We start from the raw sequence: 18,465 nt of genomic DNA, 5'->3' as shown, positions 1-18,465 counted from the left end.
TTGACGGCAGCGGGGGCGGGCCCTTGGGCTGTGCGGCCCCGCCCCGCCCGTCCCGCCCTACTCCACCGCAGAGCCGGTTCTAGTTCGTCCCCAGAAAAGTCTCTACAGGTAACTTGGGCTACGCAGTACAATCACCTGACACCGCTAAAGGCTGGAGCTGACGGGGCACTTTTACTTTAGGGTTTTTTTTTCCCCTTTATTTTTATTGAGGCAAAATTCATATAACGGAATTAACCGTTTTGTAATATTTTGTAGCATTTAATATTCTATACCATATTTTATGTATGTAACATGTTATATGTTACATTATGTAATTTTACTTATTTGCATACAGTTTTACGGTTACAATATTACAGATTTGTACAATATGTTCATATATATGTAACATGTAATGTGTGCTGTATATGTAGCAACATACACCATATAATAAAGAGATACTATGTATAATATAGTATTTTCTGTCAGTACATTTCCAGTGTTCTCAACCACCACCTCTATTTCGAAAACATGTTTGTCACCCTAGAAGAAAGCCTTATATCCGCTAAGCAGTCTAGCCTTTATTTTTCTTCTTCTTCTCCTCCTCCTCCTTCTTTTTTATTTAAGTAACCTCTATGCCCAATGTGGGGCTTGAACTCAGGACCCTGAATCCAAGGGTCACATGCCCTACTGACTGAGCCAGCCAGGCGATCCCGGAAACATTTTTAAAAATCAATACAACTATGCTTCAAAAATAAGAAATAGGGGCGCCTGGCTGGCTCACTTGGGGTCTCCAGAGAGCGTAGGAGTGTGCAGCCACGCTGGCAACCGGCCTGAACACAGGAGCGGAGGCTCTTGTCCTCGGGGGCCTCAGGCTCGCCTCACGGCTTCCCTTCGCCGGCACAAGCTCAAGCTCGGGCCCCCGTGCCTTCTGTACCAGATGCCGCCTACAGGCAGGCCGCGTCGGGGACTGAGGGCTGGGCCTGGGAGAGCACAGCTCCGGGCTTGCATTTGCGCCCCGGCTCCTCCTCCCCGCGCACCCTTGGCACAGGCAACTACTCATTATGGGAAGGCTGAGGCTCCATCTCTCCCTGTGACTCACAGGTCTGTCATCTGCCCACAGCTCCAGGCCTCCACCGGCGCCAGCTTCCACGTGGGTCACGTGGGTCACGGAAGGTGGAGTCCAGCGGTCAGCCCTGCAGGGGCAGAGCCCCAGCGCCAGGAAGGGTGGGGCGACAGGCCTGGTCGGACGGGTGGGTCGGGAAGACAGCCTCTTCCTCTTTTCTCCCCTAGGGTTCTTGCCCAGACCGCCGCTGCGATTCTGTGGAGGTGTTGTGATCGGCTTACAGCTGCGGCAGGCGTGGATACGAGCTGGTCTGAGTAGGTATGGGAGGTATGGGAGCCCTCTGAGCAGGGGGAGGGAGGAAGTTGCCCCCCCCTCCTGAGGAGAGGGGTGAGAGGGGAAGGGAACCCCTTGGAGCCAAGGCTTGGCCTCTGGACCCTGGTCTGGGCTTTGGAGCTGAGGCCAGGAACAGTCAGTTTGGTTCTTCTTGCTCTTGGCCCTTGTGCGGGCCCCTGACCCCAGAGCCTCCAAGTTTTCCCTTGACAGCCCTGGGCTGCTCAAATGTCCACATCCATCCCAGAATAGTAACCAGGGCAGGGCACCCAAGCCAGCATGAGTGACAGAGCAGGTGGCCAGGGAGAGACGGGACTGTGAAAGAGATGCAGATACTAGATGACAAAGGGGAGAACAGAAGAGAGGGCGAGGAGGGCAGAGGAAGACAGAGGGCGAGGTGACAAAATGTTACCTGGGATGCAGTGGGAAGTTACTCAATCAAATAAGAGTGCTGAAAGGCGCCTGGGTGGCACAGTAGGTTAAGTGTCCTACTCTTGGTTTCAGCTCAGGTTGTGATCTCAGGGTCATGAAATGGAGCTCCTTGTGGGGCTCTGTGCTCAGTGTGCGTGCAGTCTGCTCTGGATCCTCTCTCTCCCTCCTGCTCGTTCTCTCTCTTTCTCTGTCTCTCCCTCCCTCCCTCAAATAAATAAAATCTTAAAAAAAAAAAAGAGGGTTGAAAGCTATCAGTAGAAGGGAGGGGGGAAGGGACAAAAGCATGGAAGGAATATGGGTTATTTTGCAGAACCAACAGTTCCAGCCAATGAGACACCCAACTAACTAGGTGTTTCACCTGATAGCTCCTTGGTATGTGTGTCTTGCCTGATAGGCCTTATGTGAACCAGTTTGAGCTGGATTGGAGCTGAGCACAGAAACCTCCCCTCCCCACCCCCGAGTTGTCCTAAAGTAACTACCTTCAGGTCATTGTCATACTAAAATCTTCTCCTGTAGGTGGAGTTGTCCACCAGTGTTTGAACATACGTTGTATGCACTAACATGTTGACATGCTAGGCATGCAGAATTGAACCAAAACTGCCTATGTAAGCTCCCTGCCCCCACCCCCTCGTACACTGGATAAAAGCTTCCTGTATTAACCTCATGGGGAGAGAGTGCTTTGAGAGTCATCTCCCTGCCTCCGTACGTGTAACAAGAACTAAAAACCTCTTCACTTTCAACACTTCCTTGAGTTATGTTCAATTTGGTGCACCCCAAGTGGTGAACCCCTTGAGTTTGGTTACAAAGGTGACAGAGAAAAGCAGGCAGACAGGAGTAGAGGGACTTAGGTTGCTTAAATGAGAATGACACAGATAGGGAGCAAGCAAGGGGCTGAACCCAAATGACAGGACAAAGTTTGGGTGCATCTAAAACAAAGATAAACCAAGAGATGCTCAGAAAGAGGGGACTTTAGCTGGTAGGATGAACAAGAAGGGCTGTCGTGGTGGCAGGGGTGCGGGAAAGGGGCCCATTACACTCTGCAGTGGATGATTTGGCCTGGCTGAGATCATTTTCAATGCATACACCCTTGAGCCCAGCAATTCCACTGCTGGGAGTTCGTCTTAAAGGTAGCATGTCGCCAGCGGAGAGATACGTGTGAAGGTGATTCTCCTGTTGCTGATGGTGGTGAAAAGTTGGAGTTAACTGTGAGGCTGAAGTCTTGTAACCTGTTGGTGGGAATGTACAAAAAGGTTTAGGCCCTGTGGAAAATAGTACGGCCGCTCCTCAAAAACGTAAACCCAGCGTTACCGTAAGATCCAGCAATTCCACTTCTGGGTATACACACAGAAGGACTGAAAGCAGGAACTTGAAGAGAGATTTGTGCACTCAGGTTCACAAGCAGCATGACTCACAGCAGCCAAGAGGTGGAAACAGCCCAAGTGTCCCTCAACAGCTGAACGGATAAATGCAGCTGGGTTTGTCCATCTAGTCGAATATTTTATCCATACAGTTCAATACTATTTGGCCTCAAAAATGACAGAAATTCTGACACATGCTACAACATAGATAAAGCTTGAGGACATTATGCTGAGTGAAATCAGCCAGCCACAAAGAGATACTGTATGATTTTTCTTCTATGAAGTGCCTAGAGTAGTCAGATTCACAGAGGCAGAAAGTAGGATGGTGGGCGCCAGGGGCTGGGGGCAAGGGGGATAGGCAACAACTGTCTAATGGGGACAGAGTTTCAGTTTGGGAAGATGGAAAAATTCTGGCGATGGGTGGTGGTAATGGCTGCACAACAGTGTGGGTGTACATAATGCCACTGAACTGTACACTTAAAAATGGGTAAGATGGTAAATTCTATGCTGTGTGTACTTTACCACAATTAAAAAGAATGAAGTCAAGGGGATCTTGGCTGGCTCAGTCAGTGGAGCGTGAGACTTTGGATCTCGGGGTTGTGAGTTCAAGCCCCATGCTGGATTTAGAGATTACTTAAAAATAAAAAAATTTTTAAAGATTTTATTTATTTATTTGAGAGAGAGCGACAGAGCATGAACAGGGGGGAGGAGGGAGAGGGAGAGGGAGAAGCAGACTCCTCACTGAGCAGGGAGCCCACAGATGCAGGACTCGATCCCCCAGGACTCCGGGATCATGACCTGAGCCAAAATCAAGAGTCAGACGCCCAACTGACTGCGCCACCCAGGTGCCCCACTTAAAATCATTAAAAGAAAAAAAGAATGAAGTCAAGCCATATGTGCCCATGTTGGAAGGTGTCCATAGGGGGGAAAGTGGGGAATCTGCGATGCTGGCAGTTCTGGGAGGTTGGTGCTAGGCAGCAGGACGAGTATCACTTCCTCTGTCCCACACTGCCATGTTTTTTCAGAAGTAGAACTGAGCCGAGCTGGGACCGTGCCCTGGGACGGCCTGGATTCCTCTGGAGGGTCCCAGCAACCCCCACACAGCCATGCATTGCCCTGCCGTGCTCCTGCTTCTCCTGCCTGGTGGGGCTGAGGCCTTTCGCATCTGTGCCTTCAATGCCCAGCGGCTGACGCTTTCCAAGGCGGCCAGAGAACATGTGATGGACACCTTTGTTCGGGTAGGTTCATCACTGAATGAAAGCTATGCCCATGACCTAAAGCCCCTGGCGCTGCCTGACCAGGGCCATTTCCCAGAGAAGAGGGGACATCAAGAGACGTGGGTGTGGGTATGGAGATGCGGAGCACATTCCTTCCCTGTCACTGGCCTCAGTCTCCTCCTCTGTAATATGGGTGCAACGCGGTTGGGGTGACAGTCTTCTGCCAGTTCCTTTTTGGTCCCAGTGCTGTGGGCCTCAGCCAGAGAGCCATATCACTCTTGGCCACACCAGTGCTAGTTCCCCAGGGACCCCACCTTCGTCCTGCTGTCCTGCAGATCCTGGCTCGCTGCGACATCATGGTGCTGCAGGAGGTGGTGGATTCCTCAGGCAGTGCTCTCTCCCTCCTGCTTCGAGAACTCAATCGGTGAGGAGGGCTCTGTGGGTCTAATCTGCCCCCCGCCCCCGCCCCGGAGCCTCAGGGCCCCTGACCCTGGCTTTCCCTATACTGGCAGATTTGATGGCTCCGGGTCCTACAGCTTCTTGAGCAGCCCCTCGCTGGGGCGCAGCACATACATGGAGAAGTATGTGTACATCTACCGGTAAGCACAGATGGTGGCCAGGCTGGACTTGGCACTTGGCCCGGTGTGAGATGCCTCTGTAGTCCCAGAACTACAGTCTCCTTCCTCCTGGGGTGGCCCTCATCTTTTCATTGTACTCTTTTTCCCTCAGTGGTTTTATTTTGGGATCTTACTCTCCTCTACCCTAGCCAGCTTTGATGTCCATGTGTCCCTACAGCAGGAGGCCTTTGTTATCCATGCACAGATGTGGGGCCCCTCTGCCTCTCACCTGTAGAAGCCACTGCAGGGGCTCAGGGCAAGGCTGGTCTCCTCTTTGCGAGTGGACTGGCCGAAGCTTCTGGGAAGAGACTCAACAACAGGGGCTCTTTGTGGGCCTTGGGCAGACCCAGTTTGCAGAGACAGCCCTAAGCCCTTAGGACAGCCTGGGGCAGGGGAGGCCTCTGGGGTCAGGATGGAGAGGGCAAGGGGGGTGGTCAGATAAGACCTATTTATACAGATGAAATCATATGTCTAGAATTCACTCCAAAATAACAAGGTGGGGTCCAGAAACACATCCACATGGGAATGCTCATAACAGCCCCAAATTGGAAATAGCAATCCAAGTGTGCACCAGCTGCTGACCAGATGAACAAAAGGTGGTCTCTTTATACAGTGGAATGTTACCTGACCACAGGAAGGAATGAAGAAGCTTGGAGCCATGCTGCCGTGTGGATGGACCTTGAAAACCCGTGCTAAGGGGAAGGAGCCAGACACAAAAGACCACATGGTCTTTTGATTCCATTCACACAAAGTGTCCAGAACAGGCAAATCGACAGAGAGGAGACACATCAGTGGCTGCCAGGGGCGGGGGAGGAGGGCAAGGGGGAGCCACTGTTCATGGTTACAAGGTTTCTCTTTCGGGCCGTTAAGAATGTTCCCAAACTGAATGTGGCGATGGTTTCACAACCCTGTGAATGTACTAACCACCAGCAAATTGTGCATTTTAAACAGGTGAATTCCATGGTATGTGAATTATATCTCAATAAAAACAAATTCTAGAAAAGCAGCTAGGAAAGCTGCAGTCACACGAAATGGGGCTGGTAGTGGAGGGCCCCTCGCTGAGTGCCAGCACTCGCAAACCAGAATCAGTGATGTGGGGCCACTGCTTCTCATCCCTTTATCCCCCAGGTCACACAAGACACAGGTCCTGGATTCCTACGTGTACGAGGACAAGGATGATCTCTTTGCCCGGGAGCCGTTTGTGGCCCAGTTCACTTTTCCCAGCAAGGGTAGGAAGGGAAGAAGGGTGGCCCTGCTATGTGGGAGCAGGAAGGAGGGTCTGGCTGGCTGTACTGAGGGCTTGGTTACTGGGAAGAGGCTGGGTAGGGAATGCCCAGGAATGGGTGGGAGTCCTCCATCCCTGGGGCCTTGTAGTCCTTCCCAGCCTGGTGCTGGTCCCACTGCACACCACCCCGAAGGCTGTAGAGCAAGAACTGAATGCCCTGTACGACGTGTTTCTGGATGTCTCCCAGCGCTGGCAGACTAAGGTAGGGCTGGGCAGATCACACAGGGGGGCTGGGGACAGGAGGGCTGGGTGGCCGGGTCTGACTGCTGCCTCCCTCTCCAGGACATGATCCTGCTTGGGGACTTCAATGCTGACTGTGCCTCACTGACCAAAAAGCGCCTAGGTGAGCTGCTGCTGCGAACTCAGGCAGGCTTCCACTGGGTGATTGGCGACGAGGAGGACACCACAGTTCGAGCCAGCACCCACTGTGCTTATGACCGCATTGTGCTGCACGGGGAGCGCTGCCAGAGTCGGTTGCACTCCGCAGCTGCCTTTAACTTCCCCAGGAGCTTCCAGCTCACCGAGGAGGAGGTAAAGGGGTGAGGTAGGCACGGGTTCATGGGCAAGCCCCTCAGCCCCGACACTGATGCTCTCTCCCACTGCCTACGTCCAGGCCCTCAACATCAGTGACCACTACCCTGTGGAAGTAGAGCTGAACCGGGTGGCCCCCAGGGTCCAGCCTCTTGGCCTGGCTGCTCTGTTGCTGCTGCTGCTACTCCTGCCCCCCCAGCTGGGCCTGCTGGCCTGAACCAGCCCGGAGCCTGCTGCCCACAGATGTGAGGACTGTGCTGCCTTCGGGACTCAGATCCTGGTCTCTCCTGTGTGCTCCCAGACCGCTCTGGGGCTGGAGAGACTGCTGCGGGGCTTCAACTGCAGCCCTCCTCCATCTGATTATAGCTCTGCCGTGCTGGACTGCAACCCTTCTCCATCTGCCTTTTCTTTGGTTTGGCTTGTGTTCTTTGGTGGGGCCCCTGCCTGGCATTAGAATGTAGAAGGCAGCAGGGGCCCTGAGGCTAGACCCATGCCACTCTGCCCCCAGCTAACATCAAGAGTGGGGATAGAGCAGGCTCCAGGGCTGGGGGAGGAGAAAAGGGGGCTCAGGTGATTTTGGCTCAACTGCAGGACTCAGAAAAGGGAATCACAACAGACCAAAAGATTTTATTATGACAAAAAGGAGTTACATACCGAGAACAAAAAAGCTAAATTGCAGGGGTACTATGTATGTGGAGCCGATGTGCCACAGGGCCATTTTTATTGCACACAGGATCCGTATGAATCAAGATTAAGATTCTAGCAGATACAAGGATCGATAAGCAGTTCACACACACAAATAGTAACTAGTGAACAGAAAATGTTTAAGCTCCTTGTAACATATAGCTGCAAACAGGCCTGCTGCCTGTCAGGCCCATGTTCCCAAACACCGTGCAGCCCAGCCTCCATCCTCCCCCAATGCAGGGTACCGGCAGTCCACACTGGGTGGCATGTGTACAAGGCATGGCTCAGACTGGTTACCAAGGCTACAGGTGCATACAGAAAATAGATGTATCGCTTATGTAACTGCAGTAGCAACTGCGTGAATAAGCGGTCGTGCCGCTAGAGACTACAGGATAGGATACTTAGCAAAATGTTAACAATGATCCTGTTGTGTGTTGGCATCATAGAACCCTTCCTTCCCCAGTTTCATTTTCCAGAGGACAGAGCTCAGTAAAACCGGCCAGCAGGATATCCAGGCCATTTAAACACTCAAGTATTTATGGTTTAGAATCATCTCAAGGTCAAAAATAAAGGTAATTTTAAACCTTAGAAATGGCTGCTAGTGATTACAGGCGGCCAGTGGACTCTCAGGGGCCACAGGGATTAAATGCAGCACACAGCCCAGTCTGGGGAAACAGCAGAGGGGCTCTGCAACCTCTGCGTGCAACTCTGGAACCAGATCTCTTTAGGACCCTCTTCTGGGTGGGGAGCCACAGGCCATGAGGCCTAGTGGAGACACCCAGGGCTTGTTTTTGCTGCCCTAGGATACTGAGCCTAATGCCACTCCTATAACCCTGGCACGCAACTGAGTTGCCAGACAGCATGCCAGAATCCCCAGATCAAGGGGAGCTGCACAGTACCTGCCAAAGGTGTTTTTGCCTATGGGCCATTTCGGGGGGGGGGGGGCTTTAAGTCGGGATGGACACTGGCCAGAGTGGTCAAGGACATGAAAAGGAGGCCCCAGAAAGGTGGTGCACAGTCTGACTGCTTTGAAGTATTTAAGGGCTAACAGGAGAGGATCCGTCTCCTAGAGGGCTGGTTAAAACATGGCTGGAACCATGCTTAGTCTCACTTCTCCCCATTTCCAGTTACGCTGCTGGTCTGGGATCCTCAGGAGAGCTTCCACAGCAGCCACAATTAGCCTTAGGCCACAAGCCCTTTTTCGTCACTGGGGCAGGGCACTTCACTAAAGCAGCACTCAATGCCTATGGACTCATCACAGACTGGACTTGCAAAGCGAAATTTTGAACTCAACTTCTGATCTAGGAAGGTCCAAGTCAATGTCCCAGCTAGACAACCGAAAGGATGCTGGTCCTGGCCAGCTTGTCAGCCACCGCCTTCTCAAAGGACAGTGACGAGTTTCCAAAGAGCACCCCCCAACTCCATGAATCCAGATGCAAAGACAGACAAAGAGGAAGTAGGATTTATTGGTGGGCATGAATAGGGAGGGGGCAGTGCTGAGGTTCTCATGAGTGCAGAGCCCTCCATTTGTCCAAGGGGCCACGATTAGGGATGTATTTGACTCCACAGCCATCTGGGATAAGCCGTTTTTCAGCCACCATGTCTTCAAATTCGTCCGCATTAAACTTAGTAAAGCCCCACTTCTTGGAAATGTGGATCTAGAAAGAGATGAAGAAAATGGCAACAGGAAGCCTGGACACTGGGAAAAGCAAAGGCAGGAAAGTGGTTTCAGTACGACTCACCTTCTGGCGGCCAGGGAACTTGAACTTGGCCCTGCGTAGGGCCTCAATCACATGCTCCTTGTTCTGCAGCTTGGTACGGATGGACATGATGACTTGGCCAATGTGGACCCTGGCTACTGTGCCCTGGGGCTTTCCAAAGGCACCCCGCATACCTGTCTGCAGCCTAGATTGGAGATAGCATGAGGTCAGACCTCTGTCTACTGGAAAGGGCTGTCTCCAAGGTCCCTTAGGGCAACCCATACATCAACAGGCTGCATACACTACCAAGGAGGCTACTGTTTGCAGCCATTGCACACTGGGCCCCCATGGAGAAAGAGGACAGTCGGCTTAATTGGCTGCAGAGAACAGAAAACTCAAAAACAGACCAGGCAGTCCCTACAAGGTATCACTGGGCTCATCTGAAAGCCCTGCAACCTGAAACTGCTTCAGCCACCTGCTTGCTGGCAGATGGCTGTCATCCAGACTAAAGCTCCTCCCTCAGAAGCACCTCCCTCCACCTGTCAGCAAGAGGCTAAGTCTTAGTCACAATGCTTTTTGTTTCTGCAAGTCAATTCTGTGCGGTGGTATGAGGGGAAAATGGTTCATTAAAATACATCTGGTAGCATTTAACCTGGCTTTATTAGATGGTTGAATTCTGCATCGTGAGGCCATCTCTCTGCCCTGATGAAGAAAGTCAAGCCAAACAAGGGCCTCAAGTTATGGGAAAACACCTGAAGAGGCAGAGACCCAGGACCCAGCTCACCTGTCAGCTCCAGCACAGGACAACATCTTGTTGATACGGATGACATGGAAGGGATGGAGCCGCACTCGGATGTGAAAACCATCTTTGCCACAGCTTTTCACCATGTACTTGTTGGCACAAATACGGGCAGCCTCCAGGGCTAGGTTGGCAACGGGGGGGAGGGAGGCAGCAGAGTGAGACAAGAGAGCACAGAAGCATTTACCATACCCTCCCTGGCTCTTACAGTACATCTGTATTGACTATATTGACAAAGGCTCATCATCGGATACTCATGATTAACTGATATATCCAAGGCAGTTTGTTCTGGGTCTGGTGGGGGAGGGGGCAGTCAGAAGGGATGGAATGAGTAACAAGGAATCCTGCCTCACCTTCAGAGGAGAGCTGCTCATATTCATCTGACACCATGTGGCCACATAGCGGGAACTCATCCACTTTTGCCTTCTTCCGCCCCAGGTCAAAGATGCGGATCTTGGCATCTGAAAAGAATTGGGATGTGTGTGTGGGGGGGGTGCCACAGGCAACTGAGTCAGTCCAGCCAAACCAGTTTGGGAACTCTCCCACTACTTACCAGGGACACCTCTGCAGAAGCGAGACTTTGGATACGGCTTGTTCTTACAATACCGGTAACTGCGGAGAAGGGGGCAACCCAAATTTACAGTTCACAAGTGAACCCAACAATAAAACTTTGAGGGCTCCCTTAAATTAAGACCAAAGGACGGCTGAGAATGGTAGACAACAACATGTCAATCTCCAGCTGTCTCTACCCCCTGGAAATTGGCTCTAAGCAAGACATGGTCAAAAGAAGGTGGTCAGAAGTTAGAGGACACCCATGCTAAGAACATAAAAAGCAAAAAATCTCACTTGATCACTTACGGTTTCATACTTCACCTAAGGTCAACAGGTCCAAAAGGGCTTTTCCAGTTTAAAAAAACCCTCTCACTTCAAGGTACTGCAAATTTTCTGAATATTAGTATCTCAGTTCATGCCACCCACCGACTTTTGGGCACGTGGCATTAAATCGGCCTCCGGACCACGTGTGAAGAGATCCTGTCGCCCCCTGCAGGGCACTCGAGGCGGATGAGCCCGCTTTTCGGGACGGCCCTTGGCGTCCGAGAAGGCACGGGCATGTCGCCCGGAAATAAGACCCAGAGAGCACACAAAGGCCCTGAAAGGGTATGGAGCCTAAAGGGTGGCGAACTTCCAAGACAGGAGGGAAGGAAGGCGGGCATCGCTTCCAACCCGAAAGTGACGGAGCATATATAATCCAGGGTAATTCCGCCATCCCAACAAAATAGAGGAAGCGCTAAAGAGCTACATTAACTTTTAAAGAAACAGTATAAACGAAGACCCCCCCAGGCGAGCCGGAAGGTGTTGGGAAAAATGTGGAGTCTGTTCCCAGTACGGGAAAATTGCACTAGAGGCCCCACCCCACGGTTGCTTTTAGTGGCAAAATACAGTTCTCCCTCCTTTTTCACAGCTGCCAAATTGCACGGATTCAGCACTCACCACCGGGCGGGGCGGCGGCCCATGGCGACACCAGGATCTTCAGTGGCTGCAACAAAACAAAGTCGGACAGATGAGGACAGGCCTTAATCTAGGCCAGAGAATCAACAATGACACCGCATAGATCTAGAACCACCAGTACTCACCGCGCCAAAGGCAAAGAGGCGCTGCCACGCCTGCGCATGCCTTATATAGGCGGACTATCTTCGCGCATAGGTACCATAGAGTCCTGGCCACAGCGGATGGACGCTCTGTCACACTTCCCGGACCATAGAGGCAGTGGCGTTCTGCGCCTGCGTACTGGCATGGACTCTGCAAAGGCGTAGAACGGGGCCCTACTGAGCGTTAGCATAGGGACGGCCAGTTGGCCAATCTGGCCTCGCCACATCAACAGGAGAAACCCGTTTCCGGCTGGCCATCTTGGGTGTAGAGCTCTTGCCCGAAGCTTGGCCATAACCATGAAAGACATATATTCCTGGAATTGAAAGAAGGAAAGTACCCTCAAGTAGGGCTTACGGTGGCTGCGTGCGTGTTCCTGGAGGTCACGAGGCTGAGACCCTCCCTGTGAGCCTCCCTCTGGGCTCCAGGACTCCACGCACACGCTATGCTGGAGTCTCGGTCCCCGTTCCTTTGTCGGCGGAGCGGCAGGCTTACCCCGCCCAGGTCTCCCCCGCCCTAACCGAAGAGCCCGGACCTGGCTTGGCTGCGAACTACGCGCTTATCCCCCGGTCACTGGAGACACGGGGCGGGGCTGCGCCCTCTCGGTAGAGAAAGGCCAAGGAGAAGCCTCCCCCCATGATCCGGGGCCCGAGAGACCCCGTGTGCACCTTAACTCCCGCCCCGCCCACCCTGATGTGGCAGAGATAAGAGACATTATGCTCCCCATGGTGTCTTCGAGAGGGAGGGCGGCGACCCACCCAGGATGGCAAAGGAATGCTGTCGTTCCTTCCCTGGTTGCGCCCCACCCCTAGCCTCTGAGAGCGGCCTTCCTGGGCACTCCTGGGCGCTTCCACCCTCCCAGGACCCAGATTGTTGGCCCTGCCACACACACTCCTTTCCCCTCCCACCGCATCCCAGCGCCTGGAGAGTGTGCCTCTGAAATGGTTCGCAATAAATCGCCCACCACCAACAAGAACAGTATTCAGAATTAGTGTTTGAGTTACCAGCGATCTCAGTAACCGCCAGAAGTGTCTACACTTCTGGTGGTGGGGACAGAAGAAAGGTAACAAAGTCTTTCCCATGTCACTTGATAAGTGTGGCCTATCGAGGACAGAATCCTGCTCAAGCACACTTGTTCTTCTCCAGGACCACCTGTCACTTGAGTAAATGCCTGCAGGTCCCTTTGTGGTTTCCACTTAACAGCGATGGTGCAGAGTATTATCCAGGGCACCCAGCTCCCCATCCATCAAGGGACTCTGGTTCTGGAAACTGGGTGAGGGCCTGTGATTCCACTGGAGCAACGAAAGTCGGGTTATATTGTTCCCGTACCTAGAGCGTTTAGAGTTAAATATATCAAGCGTGCTGTAGCACTCTGCCTGCTTAGTTCATTTATTGTGATTTTTTTTGGAAGTAGGGTCCACACCCAACATGGGACTTGAACTCATGACCCAGGGATCAAGAGTCTCATGCTTTACCGACTGAACTGACCAGGCACCCCCATGGCGACCTTTTCAGAGCTTTTCAAAGATGTAAGTGTTCCCACTCTAAAGATTCTCTCAAAGCTTCACTAAAAAGAACTGCTTCCGGGCATTCCGTGGAACATAGTGGTGGGGTGCTCAGATCGACTGTGATGAATCTACCCTCAAATTCCTCTCGCCCTAACACTGGATTTCCCCTCCCCAACACTTCAGATTCCCTTCTCTACCTCATACCAAGACAGTCCCGGCTTTGAAACACATCAAATAAAGGACACCATTAGTCCAAGTTTTAGTCAACCTATCAAGTGTAGTGCTAGATTTCCCACCACCACATGTAGTACCAGATTTAATCTGTAACTTCTACTAATTACACCACAGTCAGTGACTTCAGCACCACTGAGTGTCTCCATCTACCTCCTTAGTCTGACAGCCTGAGACTCCATTACCATAATGTTCAAATAGGATTCATTTGTTGGATACCAGTTGAATCTGGGGATTTTTATTGATGTGTGGGCTATTTCCTCATGGTTCAGACTCTGTCCTAATGGGCCATACTGTGATTATACCCTAGTTATGGGTTGAATGGCAAAGGGGCTATTGCACAGGGTCTCAAACACAACATGAGTTTCCTTGCAAGGCACCTAACCCAGATGAGGTAATGACACATACTCTAGCAAAGAAATGCCAGTCCTGTAGACACAGGAAAGCAGCTACTTCCACCCACAAATGAGGCTCAGAGAGACTGATGGCACCCCCATTCTCAGCTTCACCTGAGGCCAACCAGATGTCCCAGTTCCAGGCTTCAGGGTCCCACTCCTCCAACCAGTGCCCTACCTTTCACATGAGAAACACAGCCTGGGAATTCAGCTGACTTTGGGATTCTGTACTCTGCACAACTAAACCTTGTGTTTGATTTTCAGCCCTGTCAACCCTTGCAGGTAGAGGAAGTAAGAGAATTGTTAGGGCTGTCATGGAAGTTCTCTGGTTGTCATACGGTGACTTGACCTGAGAGGTAAGGAACCTGAACTTGTCCCTTTTTCTCTGTGCACTCTCAGGTGCATCAGGAATCGTCCCACAGCCACAGTCTTTGTAGCCATCCTTACCACCTTGACAGTCCAGGGCAGCAGCTGCTCCGCCTCCCCGAGGTGCTTGCTGCGGTTGGCCCCTCATCCCGGGTAACCGCCGCAGGTAAGGGCCTGACGAAATACTAGGTCCCTGCCGGCCACGGGTGCCTCCGGTCCCCCTTCCCGTTGGCGAGGAGCTGAGCCCTGCACTCCAGCCCAAGGGCGAGACCAGACCGGTCCCCACATTCCATCTTTTTGGGTCCATCCTCTGGGACCGCTCCCAGTTCCAGGAGCCCCGGCGGTACTACCACGAGGAGGTGGGGGGGAGTGGGGGGGCAGTTCCTCTGTCAGCCAGGGGTTCGCTGAAGCCCCTCAGCTTGCAGCCAGGAGAAGGCAGCCCCTGTTCGTGGATACTAGGACTGGAGTGGGAGGGTTCTTCCCCCGCTCACTCAGACCCACTTCTTTTTATATCCCTGTCCTTCCTTTGCCCCGCCGAGGTGACCCTTCCAGAACACTGGTTTTAGGCGGGATCTCAGTTCTGCCCTCTCAGCTTCTGAAAGCCCTTACTCCTCCTCGCACCGCACCCTGGAAACCCAACCCGCACCGCACCGTGGAAACCCAACCCGGCAGCTCCTCCACACAGTCCCTGCCGCGTCCCTGCTCCCTCGTCTGTTTTCATTTCCTCTGCTTCCTAGGGGATTTCTCCTGCTTACCTGCAGGCCCCCTATGCATTTAAACAATGTATCTAACCTTTTCTCGTTACATATTTCCTTGTCTTTCTCTCCAAGTGGACTGGCATCCCTGGACGGCAGCAGTTGGGTGTCAGAGTGGCACCACCCCCAACCCCACCCTCCCCCCACCCCCGGACCTGGCCAGGCTGCACTGGATCCTGTGGCCAACTGTCCAGGGCCACAGGGATTGGACCAGCGGGTCAACCTGCCAGCCCGGTAACAGAGGAATTGGCAACAGGGGCTCAAAAATTCTTTTTTTTTTTTTAAGATTTTATTTATTTATTTGACAGAGAGAGACAGCCAGGGAGAGAGGGAACACAAGCAGGGGGAGTGGGAGAGGAAGAAGCAGGCTCCTAGGGGAGGAGCCTGATGTGGGGCTCGATCCCACAACACCAGGATCACGCCCTGAGCCGAAGGCAGACGCTTAACTGCTGTGCCACCCAGGTGCCCCAGGGACTCAAAAATTCTGCCCCAAGTCTCCTCACTGTCCTCACACACGGGAACGAGGCCTTTTGTGCCCAAGATACGCAACCCAGAAATCATCAATTGAGAGTTTAAAACATCTGGTTATATAAAAATGTCTAACTTCACGGCGCCTGGCCGGCTGGGTTGGTGGAGCCTGTGACTGTTGATCTCGGGGTTGTAAGTTCGAGCCCCACGTTGGGTGTAGAGATCATGTAAGAAAAAAACCTTTGGAAAAAAATGTGCAACTTTTTTTTTTTTTTTTAAAGATTTTATTTATTTATTTAACAGAGAGAGAGCCAGCGAGAGAGGGAACACAAGCAGGGAGAGTGGGAGAGAAAGAAGCAGGCTCCCAGCGGAAGAGCCTGACGTGGGGCTCAATCCCAGAACTCCGGGATCATGCCCCGAGCTGAAGGCAGATGCTTAACGACTGAGCCACTCAGGCGCCCCAAAATGTGCGAGTTCTTGACGGCCCAAACCAACAAGCCTCCTCTTTCAAGACAAAAGACATACTGAGGGAAAATATTTGCAACGTACGTAACAAAGAACTAACAGCCCTATGACGATAACTACCTATGGGGAAGATAAGATTTCTTTCTGTTTCTGAGTGTGATGCTGTGATGTGTAGGAAGCAAAGCCCAGCTAGTTTTTCTTTCCTAGTTCCACGCTGGCTTATTGTAACCAGACAAGGTAACATTTGTTGTGAGGTGTGCGTAACCCAACGTTAACTGTGTGGTCTAAAGTGTTTAGCTACCAAGCAGATTCCTTAGTAAGACCAAATTTTTTTTGTCACTGAAATGTTCTGAGCTCTACCTTGATGTTCAAAAGAGAACTGGTGGTTAAAACAACTTTCACCTTCTAGGATCTACTTTTTAAATCTTCTATCCCCTGTAGTGATCAACTGCATGTACCGGGCCTCTAGAAACTAGTAGTTAAACTGAACCAACTGGATGGGAGTAACTATGTATAGGGCTTGTTTTCCAAAGAAAAGCGTTGTTAAGAGTAGCGAAATTCTAAGCCTACTTGGCGTGTTGTAAAGCTGTTGAAGTGACTCAGCAAGTTCTGTGAGTGGAAATGTAGTGCTCAAGTCACATTCCGCTTTAAAAGGTTGTAACAAATACAAATTAAAAAGTCCTGTGGGGGGAAAAAAAAAAGAACTAACAGCCCTAGTGTAGGACAAGTGTGCGTCTTTGGGGGAGGCAATTACTTAGTGTCTATTAACATTTTAAATGCCCGTCGGTTTTGACCTTCCACTTAGAGGTAGTTATCCTAGAGGGAGACTGACACACGTTCACAGTGGGAAGTTGCAGCGCCAAGATGAATTGCGGAGAGAGCGCGAGAAGAGAAAAGGTGAAAGTACCATCAGTTGGGGATTCGTTATGTGAATTATGGTACATGTCGGCTATCGAATACCACGCGGCCAGAGAAGAAATGAGCTAGGCATTTGTTTACTGACATGGTTTTCAAAGACCTCCTGCTAAGGAAAAGAACATCACAATGAAACGTACGAGGTGGAAAAATACATAAATACAATGAAATAAATGTATAGGGTGTGAAACTGTGTGAATAACTATGTTGGCGATTGCATTAGAAGAATACAGTTAGAAGAGAGAAACAAAATTGTTAACAATGTGGCTTAAAATACTGTTGCTTTGTAAAAATTTTCAGTTACGTGCTGTAAAAATATGCAGGGTGGTAGTGGAAAATGGTGGAGCCACCGTGGAAGGCAATTCGGCAGTTGCTTGCAAGAGCGAAGCATCCAGGGGCGCCTGGCTGGCTCAGTCTCAAGAGCAGGGGACTCTTGATCTCGGGATTGTGAGTTCAAGCCCCACCTTGGGTGCAGAGATTCCTTAAATGAGATAAAATCTTTAAAGCTAAGCACCCATCTGCACAGGACCCATCGATTGTACCCTTGGGCATTTATGCCAAAGAAACAGAAACTTAGGAACACACGAAGACCTGTACGTGAAGGGTCGTAGCAGGGGTATTTGTAGAAGCCTGAAACTGGGAACACGCAAGGCGTCCGTCAGTAGGTGAATGCTTGGGCCGACTGGTTGAGCCACACCAAGGACTGCAGCTAGCAACACCAAGGAAGAACTAACTATGGATACACGCAGCAATGTGGATGGACGGCAAGGGCATTAAGTGAGGGCCGGGGGCGGGGACCGGGAGCCCATCCCAGGTTACTGATACCTACCGCATGCTGCATGGTTCCATTTACCCAACAGCGTTCAAATGACAAAATTCTAGACGAGAATACAAGATTGGTTGCCGTGGGCTGGGAGCCGGTGGGAGGAGGCTGTGGTTATGTGAGGTCAACAGGAGGGGGGTCCTTGTGGGGGAATCGACTGGACACGGACGCCCGTGGGAATCACGTGAATCTACACGCGTGGTGAAACTGCAGAGCTGTGCGCGCGCGCGCGCACGCACACACGGATGCAACTCACACGGAGCAGCTCTCGGATGGCACCGATGCCATTTCCTGGTGTGCAATTGCACTAGACGTGCAACATGCTGGCCCTAGGGGAACTGCGGCAGGCGCCCTGGCGTCTGTCACTTCCCGTGACTTTCTTTACTTCAAGATACAAGTTCAAAGCAAAAGCACACAAGCAGGGCTTGGCGTGGACAGACAGGACGACTTGCTCGACTCTGCACAGAGAGTCCCTACTCTCCTCCCCTCGCCGGGGACGTCAGTCTAGGCGTCCGGCAGTTCCCAGGGCCCGGCCGCTAGCAAGAAGCCCGCGGGAGCTGAGCGGAGAGGGGCGCGCAGGCGCCCGGCTTGTTTTGATAGGACAGAGGAAGTGTCCGTCAGGCCACAGGGGCTGGGCTTCCTCAGGCGGCCTGGGGGCGGGTCCCGCGAGGAGCCGAACTTGGTCATTGGCGAAGCTAGCCGGAAGGGGACAGGAAGGCGGTGCCCCGCCACATGCGGGGCGGGGCTTCCGTTGGGAGCGCTGAGGGACGTGAGAAGACCGACCCGAGGCGGTCAGGGCGGGGCCCAACACGCCCGGACGACGGCCCCTCCTTCTCGACCCCGCCCCCCCATCCCTGGGCTCCGCCTTCCGCCCCTCCGGGTCCGGGACCGGGCCAG

The 18,465-nt window shown here is 52.2% G+C and overlaps 2 protein-coding genes and 1 non-coding gene across 5 annotated transcripts; 1 reads left to right on the top strand and 2 right to left on the bottom strand.

Annotated features, from left to right (window-relative positions):
• Positions 1-1,199: 1,199 nt before the first annotated feature.
• DNASE1L1 (deoxyribonuclease 1 like 1) lies at positions 1,200-8,084 on the top strand. Of its 3 annotated transcripts, none has more exons than XM_019810385.2 (8): positions 1,200-1,356; positions 4,188-4,400; positions 4,715-4,803; positions 4,892-4,978; positions 6,125-6,225; positions 6,371-6,483; positions 6,564-6,812; positions 6,895-8,084. In XM_019810385.2, the coding sequence occupies exons 2-8, from the start codon at positions 4,269-4,271 to the stop codon at positions 7,027-7,029; spliced, it is 906 nt and encodes a 301-aa protein (XP_019665944.1). In that variant the 5' UTR covers positions 1,200-1,356; positions 4,188-4,268; the 3' UTR covers positions 7,030-8,084. The 3 variants fall into 3 exon arrangements, with proteins under 3 accessions (XP_019665944.1, XP_011236026.1, XP_034505072.1); XM_011237724.3 differs by having other exon boundaries at positions 1,204-1,360; XM_034649181.1 differs by lacking the exon at positions 4,892-4,978 and having other exon boundaries at positions 1,204-1,360.
• A 915-nt stretch (positions 8,085-8,999) lies between these two features.
• Positions 9,000-11,532, bottom strand: RPL10 (ribosomal protein L10; the record flags this gene model as incomplete). The annotated part of the gene is given in 6 exon segments (NM_001304855.1): positions 9,000-9,154; positions 9,239-9,401; positions 9,981-10,119; positions 10,349-10,456; positions 10,549-10,607; positions 11,487-11,532. Coding segments are annotated over 6 exon segments (645 nt in total). The 5' UTR covers positions 11,510-11,532.
• Positions 9,447-9,579, bottom strand: LOC117797558. Its single transcript, XR_004622567.1, has one exon. It is a non-coding gene; the product is annotated as a small nucleolar RNA SNORA70 (small nucleolar RNA).
• Positions 11,533-18,465: the final 6,933 nt, after the last annotated feature.

The sequence above is a fragment of the Ailuropoda melanoleuca genome, chromosome X (genome assembly GCF_002007445.2).
Source record: "Ailuropoda melanoleuca isolate Jingjing chromosome X, ASM200744v2, whole genome shotgun sequence".
NCBI lineage: Eukaryota > Metazoa > Chordata > Mammalia > Carnivora > Ursidae > Ailuropoda > Ailuropoda melanoleuca.
Note: the sequence above shows the minus strand (reverse complement) of the source record. Positions and strands in the feature narration are given on the sequence as shown.